Here is a 14,576-nt window from a genome sequence, read left to right on the forward strand (position 1 = left end):
ACATCTTGAAGTAAGTTATTTTTTTGATCATAGATGCAAATTATTTTTCAAGATAAAAGCAGAACAATTTTAAACAATAATATGTGAACATTGTCTAAAATAACCATGAACTAGGGAGCTTCGCCCCCTGCTTGTCCACCCCGGGTTTGGTTTACTGGATATACAATTTAAAGAGATTGTTATTTTCATGGGAATTGTTACATATGCATTATTTTCACTTTTACTTTAAAACTTATTGTAAAAACAATACTTGTCCTTTATTTATCCCCGGGCGTGGTTAAATCTTTTTTGCAGGACTGCCTCTGGTATCAACCGTTTTCAGTAGTGAGCTGCTCTTATTGTTAATATAATACAGACACAAATCAAATGTATGTGTTTATTGTAACAGCCGGTGTACATTTATATTTATTTGTACGTTTTTTTATTTACTTTTATTCTCTTAGTCACTATCATGATACATACTACCACCCCCCCAGGGATCTGACGCTGTTAGTTTTTATTTGAAACTGGGAATAACTGTAGATGCGCACAGAGAGTATTGTGTACATTGCAATAGGTACACATGTCGTAAACATAGAAAGGACGGTCCTTGGGTGTGTGTGTGTGTGTGTGTGTGAACTGTTAACATTTGAATCTGATGATTGCATACAGCGTGGAACTGACCTCTCTGTACAATTCTTTTCTCTGCATGTCCTGGAGTACAAAAGATGCAGCACTGTTCACCAAAACGTGGAGATTGCATGGGCAAGATCGAAAAAAAAAAAAAAAAAAAAAAAAAAACGAGATCACTGATTACAAGCGCAAGAAGGCATGCGAATGAATATGAATAACATGAATAATGTTGCATCCGTGCCACAATGTTTTCCGAAATGTACTATACAGGTCATAAAATGAATAATTCCAAATATCATATATACCTAAGTCTCTGTGTGTTTTTTTTTTTTTTTGTCAGTGCGGCTTTGACATCATGGACCATAAGGTGCATACTACTTCAGCGTGAGCAGGAACACTCAATAAAACTGAATTAAAAAAATTCAATCAAGTGACGGCGAGATACGAAGAAGGCAGATTCACGAGCGTGTGTGTGTCAGCTTTTATCCCTCCAGGTCAGAGAATTTCCAGTTCCATTTTCTCAAAACACCACTCACATCTACAGTTATTCCCAGTTTCAGATAAAAAGTAACCACGTCAGATGTGGGGCTGGGGGTGGGTGTTGTATCGTGATCGTGACCGAGGGAATAAAAGTGAAAAAAAAAAACAAAAAAAACAACACACGCTAACTTTTACAAGTCCTATAAATTTACACCGGCTGTTACACAAATCAAATGTATGTTTTTATTGTATAATATTAACAATAAGAGAAGCTCAGTACTCAAAACAATAAATCTGCCGGGGAGCTGGTTTCGAACTCACAACCTCTGGATTATAAATTGGCAGTTCTGTCGGAACTGTCGTATTGTACTTGCACATTTTGTGAAGGTGTTTATTTGATCTTTGGCCATCAGCCTTCACACATTATACAGTTCATGTCTACATTTTGTCATGTTACTAAAACGTGAAAAACGTTTGTTTTAACGATGTGTTTACATAGATTGTTGTAGACACAAAACACACATCAAATTATTTCCCCTTACAATTCTGGTTAGCTTACTCCCAGATAATCAATCAAGGCAGGAACTGGGAGAACTTCTTGCCCGTTCTGAGGCGGTGGGGGGATGGTATAGCAGGCTGCTTGCTGCTTGGGCTTATCGACACATTTAGAAGACAAACGATGCTGACGGAGAGGTGCGAAGGGATTTAAGGTGGAATGGATTTACGAGTTTTTTCATTGGCTCTGATAATTCTAGTGTTAAAAGCCTGTACAGCAGCTGTCTTTTTGCCACTTCGTGTCTCTGCCGCTCGCGTTGTGAAGGGGGAGCTGAACGCATGCTAAGGAGTTGCAGTCAGATCATCTGCTGGCTTGTTGCTGCTGGTGAGCTGCGTTTTCTGCTTGTCGCATTTTGCGTCGACCATTTCAAAGCCTGCACAGCAGTTGTCCTTTTGCCACTTCGTGTCTCTCGCTTTACATCGATCATTTCAAAGCCTGTACAGCAGCTGTCCTTTTGCCACTTCGTGTCTCTGCCTCTCGCGTTGTGAAAGGGGGAGGGGGGGTGAAATGTGGGCTGAACACACGCTAAGGAAAAGCGGTCGGATCATCTGCTGGTCTCCTGCTGCTGCTGGCAAGCTGCACGTTCTGCTTGTCACTTGTTGTTTTAAGAGCTGGGAGCACATGATGTCTGTCTGATAAAAGCATTCCAACAACTGCTTGGTTAGATGTCCGTGAACTTGTTTTAAATGTTGTCTCACTGCTTTGTCTCGCATGACATTAAAGTGTCTCCCGCGGGACATCAAATTGTCTTCCGAGAAGATCACGTCTTGTCTCCTTAGTCTCCTTCCCAGGATTTTTTTTTATAATAGATAGATTTAAATGGGCAATTCAAATGAATACTAAAATATAAATATTTATTCATAAACCAACTTTTTCCATTACAAGGTTGAGTGGAGGGAGACATAACCACAGCATAATAGTATGCAATGCAGGAATCAAGTATGGACAGGACCCCTAACCGCTATACAGAAAAACTCATATGCATAACCATTTTGAGCCATTTTATAGCTGCCAATTATTCTATTAATCTGCAAAACTATGCATCTTAATTACACGCAAGCTGAAAACATCCTGTCGATTAAAGTAAGTACCTCAAATTACTTGTGATGATTGCCCAACCTAACTCAATTTTAAATAAAAATTGTCTCAGGACAATACCTACCTGCTTCTTTTACTTGTTAGTACACCACCAAAAGATCTACATACATAATTGTTTACTGCATGCCCATAACTAGTATCTAGCTGTTATACTTACAACTTCCAAAAATGTTATAAAATACCTCACAAAATGAGAGGAAGTATAATAAATACTAGTTTAGAAGAATATTCTAACAGTTACATTAAATAGAAATGCAGAAAACTATTGTAAACGACTTTTGATCAAATTTTCTTCTGTTAACTATTAAAAAAATAAATGCCATAAAATATAAAGAACTGCTCAATCAGCACATGGTACAATTGATCAAAGTGCTAAGTTCAAAATCATGATAAGAGCAAAAGGCAACTCAGACTAGTGATAATTAAAATCTTAACAAACGCTGCAGCAAAAAGTTATAAATTGTGCAAGATATTACACAATAAAAAATGTAAGCAGGCTACATACCTGAGCATAATTGCTGATGCCTACAGTCCCAATTCCATTTTCCACTCGCACCCATTCATGTTTATCAGTAAATTTAAGAGCTACAGAAAAAAGTACATAAATAATTACTACAGAGGCTTTTAAAATCAAATTAAAATCTGCACACTAGTATGCATGGAGGAATGTAAAAAAAAAAAAAAACTCTACATTATATACTATGGATAAAAACACTGCAATATTACAACTACAGTATATAAAAAATGAATTATACATATACACAGTAAGTGTTATTAGGAATGCTCTTATCAGGCTTTTTAAGGACCATACCGATCACCACTCCCCCCCCCCCCCCCCCCCTTATCCCTTTAAAAAATATTTTACACTAATCTCCTGCATAACCAGACAAATAAAAGTCTTACGTGCTATATTAAAGTGTATGTTTATAACTATAGACCACAGGTGTTAAGTGATCATTTTTTATTAACAAAATGAAATTCTGAAAGCTTATTAGCTTCTCCAGGCAAGATGTAATACAGAGAATGAAAATTCCCTGTGTTTATATAGATACCAGGACAGATGCAACATTGGAAAACCTTTAAGCGAGACATCCAAGAGAGGAGAACAATGTATAGCCAAGATCTTTTGATAACTGTCCAACAAAGTGTTTTGAAGCTAAAGTGAGCTATACGGACATCCCTATCGCCATGTTTAATGTGGAACCTGTGTAAATTAATTCTTTGGCAGAGTGTTTGTCCAGTTTTTCCGACTTAGAGGGCAGTGTCGGCACATTTCATACTTAGAATTAGGTAGACCACATGAGATGATCTGCACAAAAATGACCCCTTTATTAGATGTTCTAGTCAGCAGTGTGGTATAACTACACAATCTGTATCATAAATGTAAGGACACAGTTTGCATCTTTTCTGTAGGCTGGGAGATGAACTGCTATCTGTTGGTTCACCCAGGGAGATAACAGACAGTTAGTGGCTGCAGGTTTGGTGGTTGTTTGAATGCCAAGAAGGGTGGTTCTGGAAATACATCTTTCAGCATTTCATCATTATTTAACATTGGCTGAAGTTTTTATAATTTTTGAAGTCCTTCGAAGTGTGGGTTATAGGTAACAAAAAGGGGATGCGGTTCTTGTTGTCTTTGTTTTTATATTACAGAAGGTTGTCTGTGGGAATGGCAGAAGCTCTTCTTATGAGAGTATCTGTTTTGGGAGTATAACCTTGACTGATGAAATCTTGTCTAAGCTCCTGCAGTTGTTTATCCTGGTGTGTCAGGTCTGAGCAAATACAGTTGTAACATATTGCTTGGCTGAAAATGATGGAGTGCCTTGTATGCTTGGGGTAGAAGCTGTCACTTCTCAGGTACAGAAGGTAGAGAAACAGAAGTTACAAGGGTGGATTAGGATTTTATGTCAACATGCATCTTAAAACCAATGTTGTATCTCTGTTACATAGATGACATCTTCATAATCTGGACTGCCAGTGAGAAGGACCTCCTCAATTTTCATAACGAATATAATTATTTCCACCCCAACATAAAGCTGAAGCTTAATTTCTTAAAAACAGAAGTCAGCTTCCTGGACACCACTGTACAACTGAAAGATAACACTTTAAAATATATGATCTAAAACTATTTTTTGTGAAATTCAGGGCCATGTCCAGGATTACCAAGACTCTTCCCATAACATCAAGGTTTTTTTTTTCTGGTAACAACATTCTGCTCTACATCTCCATCCACCTACCTCCTTTTACCCCTATATGCAAAATCAAAAGAAGGAAAACCTGACAACATTTTTTCAAAGTCATACCATTTACATTACAAAGAAGAACTGCCAAGACACCTGTAGCATCTATAGAATGGCAGAGAACTGTGTAGTATGCTGATCAGGTCAAGAAACAAGATATTTAGTTACATTTTAGGGCTAACAAAAAGATGCATTTACATACAATATATTCATTAAAAGCAACAAGAGTTTAATAAGGACAAATAAAAAACATTTTTTTCCACACCTTGTTCAAACACACTGTAACTGAAATCTATGAAGATTATTATTAAACTAGATTAATTACTACAGTTTTTCAAGAAACATTCACTTTACAGACACATCATTAAAATAATATTTATTTTATATATAAATTTGCATTGTGTTTCATATTTTTTCTTAAGCAAAAAGTACTGATGACTAAATGCACTCTTGGCAGATACAAAAAAATTTCAAAATTGCTCCTCTGATTTTTAGCACATTTTAAACACTGATAATTACTTGTTACATAACTTGCAACCTCTTCATTACATTTAAAGCACATATCTGTAGTAAACAAAGAGTGACCTATCCTTTTTTTGTACATTACTGTAACATACAAAAATATTGCAGACTTGCTTCTTTTTTTAACAATACAGTATTAGAATATTAGAGTTAGAGGGATAAAAAAATACACGGCCCAATATTTTAACAATTATTCTTACTCTCCTAATATGTTTTTGAAGTTTTTAAACCCTCCCAGAGGAAGAGGTTTGAACGAACAAGTGCCTCATGCTGATGTCTAGTGAATACTTAAACATAACTTAGTAATACCTACAATGTTGATGAGGCTAATGACTTAATATGTTAGTTGAAACTGTTACTAAGACAAGAAATTTCAGTTGGTTTGTGGCTATTTTCTTGAAGTATGCATATCCTACAGTCCACATACACTGATCAGCTACAACTTTAAAACCATGGACAGGTGACGTGAATAACATTGATTATCTTTTTATAATGTCACCTATCAAGGGGTGGGATTTATTAGGCAGCAAGTAAACAGTGAATTATTGAGGGTGATACGCCACTTTAAGAAGGGCCAAATTGTGATTACTAGATGACTGGGTCAAGGCATCTCCAAAATGGCAGGTCTTGTAGGGTATTCCAATTACGTACCAAAAATGGTCAAAGGGAGGAGAACAGGTGAACCAGAAACCAGGTCATGAGCACCCAAATCTCGATGATGTGTGTAGAAAGCAAAGGCTAGCCTATCTGGTCCAATTCTGCAAAACAGCTACTGTAGCACAAATAACTGAAAAACGTAAAGATGGCCATGACAGAAAGGTGTCACAGCGCACAGTGTGTTGCAAGCTGATGACCCTGAATCAATGGGATGTGCTGGAAAAACAAGTCCAATCCATGGAAGCTCCACCTCACAACTTTCAGAACTTAAAGGTTCTGCTACTAATGTCTTGGTGCCGGATACCACAGGACACATTCAGAGGTCATTTGGAATCCATGCCTGAACAGGCCATAACTATATTAACTACAAAGGGGCCCTACACAGGTGGTTTTAATATTGTGTCTGATTGGTGTATATGTCTTGTTTAGTTTTACGTTCCTCTTGAATTTAATTAAGAACATTTACTGTATTTTTTACATCTTTGACAGAACTTTAAAATTTGTAGTGCCAATCTAAAAGGCATGAAGAGTTTATGTACACTAGTTATGAACCTTTGAATGACTAAGTTTAAAATAAAGTCCTGGCTTGTGTTCAATACTATCCAGCTTATGTCAATTTATTTCACTTGGCCATTACTGTATTTTGGTGGTAATGTTTGCAGACTATTTTTTAATATTACTCCAAGAATGTTGCTTTATTAAAAATTATTCTTTCAAGAATGCTACTCTAAATATATGAAAGTACTTAATAATGATAGCCATTGCTTGATTTCAATAAGGTATCTTATTCACACATTTTTCATCCCTTTGCTTTGAAATTTCTTATTTCTCTTGTTTTGACCATATCACATTTGGGAAGTAAAGTTCACTAGAATGACAATTTCCAGATACGAGTTTGTTCTCCAACACATAAGACCCAGAATTATGCATATAGTTTAAGACTTAAAACAAATGTTACAGTCGTGCTTGTCTGCAAATAAAGACAGATGTCTTCTAATAAAAATAATAATAAAATCTTAAGACTACCATGACTATAACCACCAGTCAAATTAAATCAATTTTATGTATTTTTATTTTTGAATACTTACAATAGCTATCACAAAAAAATGCACTTAAAAACACATGTAAACTACTGTAGAATATACAGGTGCTGGTCATAAAATTAGAATATCGTGACAAAGTTGATTTATTTCAGTAATTCCATTCAAAAAGTGAAACTTGTATATTAGATTCATTCATTACACACAGACTGATGTATTTCAAATGTTTATTTCTTTTAATGTTGATGATTATAACTGATAACTAATGAAAGTCTCAAATTCAGTATCTCAGAAAATTAGAATATTGTGAAAAGGTTCAATATTGAAGACACCTGGTGCCACACTCTAATCAGCTAATTAACTCAAAACACCTGCAAAAGCCTTTAAAGGGTCTCTCAGTCTAGTTCTGTAGGCTACACAATCATGGGGAAGACTGCTGACCTGACAGTTGTCCAAAAGACGACCATTGACACCTTACACAAGGAGGGCAAGACACAAAAGGTCATTGCTAAAGAGGCTGGCTGTTCACAGAGCTCTGTGTCCAAGCACATTAATAGAGAGGCGAAGGGAAGGACAAGATGTGGTAGAAAAAAGTGTACAAGCAATAGGGATAACCGCACCCTGGAGAGGATTGTGAAACAAAACCCATTCAAAAATGTGGGGGAGATTCACAAAGAGTGGACTGCAGCTGGAGTCAGTGCTTCAAGAACCACCACGCACAGACGTATGCAAGACATGGGTTTCAGCTGTCGCATTTCTTGTGTCAAGCCACTCTTGAACAAGAGACAGCGTCAGAAGCATCTTGCCTGAGCTAAAGACAAAAAGGACTGCACTGCTGCTGAGTGGTCCAAAGTTATGTTCTCCGAGGAAAGTAAATTTTGAATTTCCTTTAGAAATCAAGGTCCCAGAGTCTGGAGGAAGAGAGGAGAGGCACAGAATCCACGTTGCGTGAGGTCCAGTGTAAAGTTTCCACAGTCAGTGATGGTTTGGGGTGCCATGTCATCTGCTGGTGTTGGTCCATTGTGTTTTCTGAGGTCCAAGGTCAACGTAGCCGTCTACCAGGAAATTTTAGAGCACTTCATGCTTCCTGCTGCTGACGAACTTTATGGAGATGCAGATTTCATTTTCCAACAGGACCTGGCACCTGCACACAGTGCCAAAGCTACCAGTACCAAGTTTAAAGACCATGGTATCCCTGTTCTTGATTGGCCAGCAAACTCGCCTGACCTTAACCCCATAGAAAATCTATGGGGTATTGTGAAGAGAAAGATGCAATTCACTAGACCCAACAATTCAGAAGAGCTGAAGGCCACTATCAGAGCAACATGGGCTCTCATAACACCAGAACAGTGCCACAGACTGATCGACTCCATGCCACGCCGCATTGCTGCAGTAATCCAGGCCAAAGGAGCCCCAACTAAATATTGAGTGCTGTACATGCTCATACTTTTCATGTTCATACCTTTCAGTTGGCCAACATTTCTAAAAATCCTTTTTTTGCATTGGTCTTAATTGATATTCTAATTTTCCGAGATACTGAATTTAGGACTTTCATTAGTTGTCACTTATAATCATCAACCTTAAAAGAGATAAACTTTTGAAATACATCAGTCTGTGTGTAATGAATAAATCTAATATACAAGTTTCACTTTTTGAATGGAATTACTGAAATAAATCAACTTTGTCATGATATTCTAATTTTATGACCAGCACCTGTATTAGCACCCTTTCCGATTCCTTTCACTTTACCAATGAATCCTCTGAATATTGATAGTTACCTTGATTAAAAATACGACATATTCCTTCTATATTCCCTATCTGATTTTTAACAACATATTCAAACTGTGCTTTAAAAGTAGGAAGCGACTTCTAAAATGTTTAGCCTAATATGATATTTAACAACTTAGAAAGTGTTTCTTAAAAATTTTCAAACTGAAGAGTTAATTTTACAACAAATTTTGGGGGCAGGTTAGGTTTTAATATTTAATAGTTGCATTCAGCAACTATCTTCTCAGGAAATTTATTGCAATGAAAGTTTAAGTCTAAACATACATCTGAACGTTACAATTTACAATATGCCAAGGTTGACGTAAAGGCTGCAATAACTTCCCCTTACAAATGAAATTACAGTTCAAAGAGCAAACATATGTATCTGCAGAGTCCATGAAAAAGAGAAATTCCTTTTGAATACATATGATAGTCAAGTAAATTACTAAAAATTAACTGGCACTATAGTGGTCAAGTGGTTAAACCTTTTGCTTCAAACGACTAGTCCTGGGATGTAATCCTGACCTAGTAACTGTTCAGAAGCCGTTTGCTCACTCATACTGTGTCTGCGTAAGCTTTTGCTGGGTACTCTTCCTCTCATATCCCAGACACATGTATGGTAGAGTGTGGAACTATACATGATTGTGCTCTGTACTGGAGTGGGTCCCTGTTACCAATTGGTACCTGCTTTGTGCCCAGTCCTGCTAGGATATACCCTGGCATTGGCAAATCTAAACTAGCTTAAGTGGAGTTTAATAATGAATAGGTGGTAAGATATTCACAAAAATGTACTTCAGACATATTTAACTTTTCTAAAATTAAAACAAACAAATTTTGAAAATAAATATAAATTAAGATATAAAAGGAAACAGGAACACTATACAGTGGCACTGTTGTTGCGTAACCCCTGAAATCTTGGGTAGTGTCCACATTTCTCCTACTTGTTTATTCGGCACACTGTAAAACTACAGTGATTTTTGTATGCCTTTGTTATACTTAAATGGTTGGCATATCCTGGTCATAAAACAGCAATATAAACCACTAATGCTGCCGCCCCCCCAAAAAAGGGGAGTGGTCTGAAAATGAGCAGTGGGTATTATGACCTAAAAACAATGCCCTGGACTGGTTTCTGACATACTCTCAGTTTTGAACTAGACTGGAAAAGCAGTTTACAAAAAAAAAGAGGATTTAGTGTATTTTGGGTGCCAGGGACTCTAATTTCAGAGGTCTTGAACAAAGTTCCCTGTATGCCATTTTTTTGTTCTAATCAATTTTTCTTTTAATTAGAACTAAAATTTTATAAATTACTAATGCATTCTAACTCTCCTAGATTCTGAAATATGCCTGTTGTGCAAGAGTTACCATAAGCATGACACTTGTTTTTTGGTTGAACCTTATTTTAGTTTCCTTGCTTCTTAGGATTATTCACTTCCCTTTTTCCAAATAAGATGAAAATGAACAAATCATTGTAAAGAGCAATGTCAGTCCATCTAGATTGTATAGGATAACCCAAGGGGTCAATTAAAATGCATCAACTGCTTCCAAATCTAGCTTCAGTCCATGCATAAAAATACAGGTTTAAACCAGATCCTAAACTGTGCTAAATGACATCTGGATAATCTGAAGCAGAGACACAGTACATGTTTAAAGGCGACCACTGGCAGTTTATCAAAATACATTTAAAAATCTGAAGAACAGTTTATGTGGAGTATGCAGATAAGCCTGTCATTAACTCAAGTACAATATAAATGTGGCTATATCTATATTGTCAGATCTCGCATGATGGGCCCTTTATTTGAGCATATGATCCACACAGCATACTTTAATGAATTATGCATATATTGCATCATCCTTAAATTATTTAAAATTGATTATTTCATCTTTGTTACAAGTTTTAAGTAATATGAAAATGCAGAACTGTTAAAGACCACTTGCAAAGAAACCATGGATATTAAGAACACAAAATCTTACTTTCTGAGTAAACATATGGCTGGCATTTTGACACAAATGTCAGTAAAATATCAGGTTCAATTTTATCTGTGCAATATTATAAGGATTTTGGTACTACTTTCAACTAAGTACATCCAATAATTATTGAACAGGCATCATTCAATTAGTTCAAGGACATGATTACAGATTAAAATCTCATGGAATGACCTTTCATAATCTATCTATCTATCTACCTATCTAAACAGAAATAAACTACCACAATGCTATGGTAAAAGAAAACCTTTTTTTTTTTTTATATGGGTCCTACTATTGACTGCTAACCAAACTTGTGCCAGTGCTGTTAGGCTAGACACTGGTTTCCAGTTTTATTGATGTATAGTGTCAGTAATGTCATATATATTCAATATGGGGAAATTATTGCATACGTGACCCAGAAGAGAATAACAAAAAATTAGAATATATATATGTGTGTGGATGAACAATTTTATGGAATAGTAGTAATGAAAATCGATAACTTCATCCTGTACACCGTACTGTAACCGTCAAAATTTACAGCAAATATATCAGAATAAGAACTTTAAGAAAAAAATCATATTCCATATTAAAAAAATTATTTTTTGAATCATGTGTGAGTTGAAACATATGGCATAAAACTGCTATCATGACAGATATATTTAGATAATGAGTACAGAGTAAACTTTAAGTTAACTTTTAAAATGTACCTTATGTTTCACATATACCCTTGGTCAATTTTTTCTTTTTCCTAGCTTAATTACCACACCACCATCCATCCATTTATCCTGAGCAGGGTGGCAGGAGAAGCTAATGTCCAAAACAAAATTTAAAATGAAAGAAAAAAAAATCTCAAGGTATAACAAACATTTTCTCATTAACTAGTACTTGATGAAATGTGAGGTCATACTACCTCAAACTGTAATGTAAAACCCTGTAAACATATTGCTCCTAAATACAATCACAGCTCTTACCGCCAAGATAAATTAGCTCTACTACATCAGACCACTTGAATCCAAGACGCTGATGGGGTGCAATCAGTGTGGTTTTAGCAAGTTTCCCGTGTCCATTTAAATTACCGCTTTTAGTCTTGTTTCCTTATTCTCATTACTTTTTCTGTCTAGATGGTTGGATGGACTAAAGGATATACTAACAAATATTTCATTTTTCTGTTCTGTACACTGCATTTACAGATTAGCCCTTTTAGAAAATAAAGTGCAAAAACAGCAAATCTGTAGCTTACAGTAGCACAGCGCATGCCAGCATCTGTCTATTAACCAGAATCCGCACCTTACTGTAAATGCTACTTTCCCTTAAAAAGTACCGGAAGAAGCTCTTAGTACCTGTACATGTACACGAGATGATACAAACTTATTTCGTAAAAACGCACGCACCAAGACCTCACGTGTACAGAACTGCATTTCAACAGAAGCTAAAAAAAGAAAAAAAAAGTATTTCACAATACCCTCCTTCCCACAGGCGGTGGTGGTAGTAAAATCATAAGACCAGACTAGACTGAGTAATCAAGTTCGGTTTCATCTTCCTTGTCATACAAACGAATACAGCCTGTAATCTCAGTTCTTCTTCCTTTATTGTCATCAGGAAGCATCGGAGAATGAATACTGCAAAAAAATTGCTGATGTTGCAACAACTGGATGTAACTTTCCAGCTAAGAATGCCAATACACACGTCTCCTTCGCATGCACTACCACAACGCTAAGGCCTAAACGAAAATAAAGTTGAACCAAGCCACGAACTTATTGTTCATCCTTGCAATCATGCGGCGTTCAAAAGTCATCTGTTCACTTGTAACCTTGTGCGCCCAGAATAACCGACAGACGACGGGCTCCTAACTTCACCAGTTTCGTTCAGTAACAGCATCGTTCAGTCTCACCTGAAGATAAAGGAGAGGAGGTCGTCAACGTCCGGGGCCAGGACAGCCGGTACACGGGTTGGGGCACAACTCGGCTACGCAATGGCAGGGCAGCAGCAAAGTTTGCGGAGGCACACCGAAACGCTGCTCTCATCGCCATCTTCACGGCGGCTCTATCTGTATGACGTGAGAAGAGCGAAAAGACAGGCGCGCGTCCTTCCTAGTCAAGAACGCGTGAGAACAGCACCAGAGCAAGCATAGCGGCGTGCGCGCGGGTGGGCGGGGACAAGGCGTCCCCGCCTCCTCTCGCTCGCTCGTTGGATGGCGGAGGTTGACGCCCTTTCATGAGCCAACAGCTCTGACTGATGAGGAGTGGAGGGGGTTCAAAAGTCCGGAAAGTCGAGTGGTCTGCCTTCGTGCTGTTTTCACAGCTTGTCGAGGGTATACTTGTGTTGTCCCTGTGCAACTGCACGAGTACGCCTTGTTTTGTGTTTTAACCCAATAATATTTGGAAAGACACTGTAAAAGCAGAGTAACGTCCCGTAGACGAGCTGAGGTATTCTACCGAGGGGCCTCAAACAATGTGTTGTGCACGCTGCGAATCCTTCATCTTCACCAATATATTATCCTTCCGAGGCAAATAACGCAGTCCATCAATTGACTGCCATGCCTTGCTTTTAATAAGTAGGCCTACAACTCAGGTATGACACGTTATTTCACCACCTGACACTTATATAACAATCTGCCCTGGCCTGATGATACAAAAACTGGTTTAGCAACTATTTACAGTATTAATATTAGAGCAAAGTTATAGTCAAATTACTGAAACTATCACCATTACTAAAAATAAAATAACTTGAATTAGTTACTGAGGCCATTATAAGGACATTAATACATTTTCTATTGATTTTTATAAGTATCCTTCAAATAAATATTTTTTTATATTGTGCCAGTTGCTTTACTGCACAGTCAAAGTTGCTGCAGTGCCTGTGTAAAGGAAACAAACATACAGCACATTCCAGAAGATTTTGGGAAACAGAATGAGAACTGAAACTCTTGGATGACATAATACTCAAGAAAAACGTAACAGACGTAATCAAAGGACAGTTGGATACCATACCCCACCCTGGACAGCCTAAAATACACAAACAGTACTGTACAGGTGAATTTTTAACACTGTTGAGGTGGAGTAAGCAGATAATGCCACCAGTCTGCAAAAATACAGTTTCTCCCATCTGCTAGAGAATTGCTTTACTGAAGGATGAAATGCACAATCTGCACAGCCCAACAGTAAGACAACAAGATAGTCCAGCAATTTACATTTACATTTATTTGTTTAGCAGACATTTTTATCCAGTGCGACTTACAAAAGAGGTAAACAATCAAGTAACATTAGGCTAGAGCCTGTTTTTTCAGGAAATGTAATAGGACAGGTAACATAAGTTGATCGCCACATGTGAAGATGGAATAACTCATACAGTTACAATCAAACATTACAATCAATAAAGCAATTAAACCTAGCCAAATAGCCAAGAATATTAAGTATTATACAGAGGTTTCTTTTTTGTCAATTAGACTGATATTCACAGCACAGATGGGTTTTCAATCACTTCTTAAATACAATGAGGGAGTCTGCAGTACAGATGGAGGTCAGCAGCCCATTCCACTAACTCGTAACCACACAGTAAAAGAGTCTGGATTGAGACTTGATGCCACATAAAAGTGGCATCATCAGATGCTGTTCCATGACAGAACTGAGGGAGCGAGAAGGA

At 37.2% G+C, this 14,576-nt stretch overlaps 1 protein-coding gene across 1 annotated transcript in view; it reads right to left on the reverse strand.

The window, feature by feature from the left end:
- gcshb (glycine cleavage system protein H (aminomethyl carrier), b) overlaps window positions 1-13,145 on the reverse strand; it is a 31,636-nt gene extending 18,491 nt beyond the window's left edge. The window contains exons 1-2 of the mRNA XM_028809799.2: window positions 12,826-13,145; window positions 3,252-3,331 (exon numbers count right to left, since the gene is read on the reverse strand). Of these exons, the coding sequence (XP_028665632.1) occupies window positions 3,252-3,331; window positions 12,826-12,964 (219 nt within the window). The 5' untranslated portion in view covers window positions 12,965-13,145. The remainder of the gene's footprint in view (window positions 1-3,251; window positions 3,332-12,825) is intronic.
- Between the last annotated feature and the right edge of the window lie 1,431 nt (window positions 13,146-14,576).

This window comes from Erpetoichthys calabaricus, chromosome 9 (genome assembly GCF_900747795.2).
Source record: "Erpetoichthys calabaricus chromosome 9, fErpCal1.3, whole genome shotgun sequence".
NCBI lineage: Eukaryota > Metazoa > Chordata > Cladistia > Polypteriformes > Polypteridae > Erpetoichthys > Erpetoichthys calabaricus.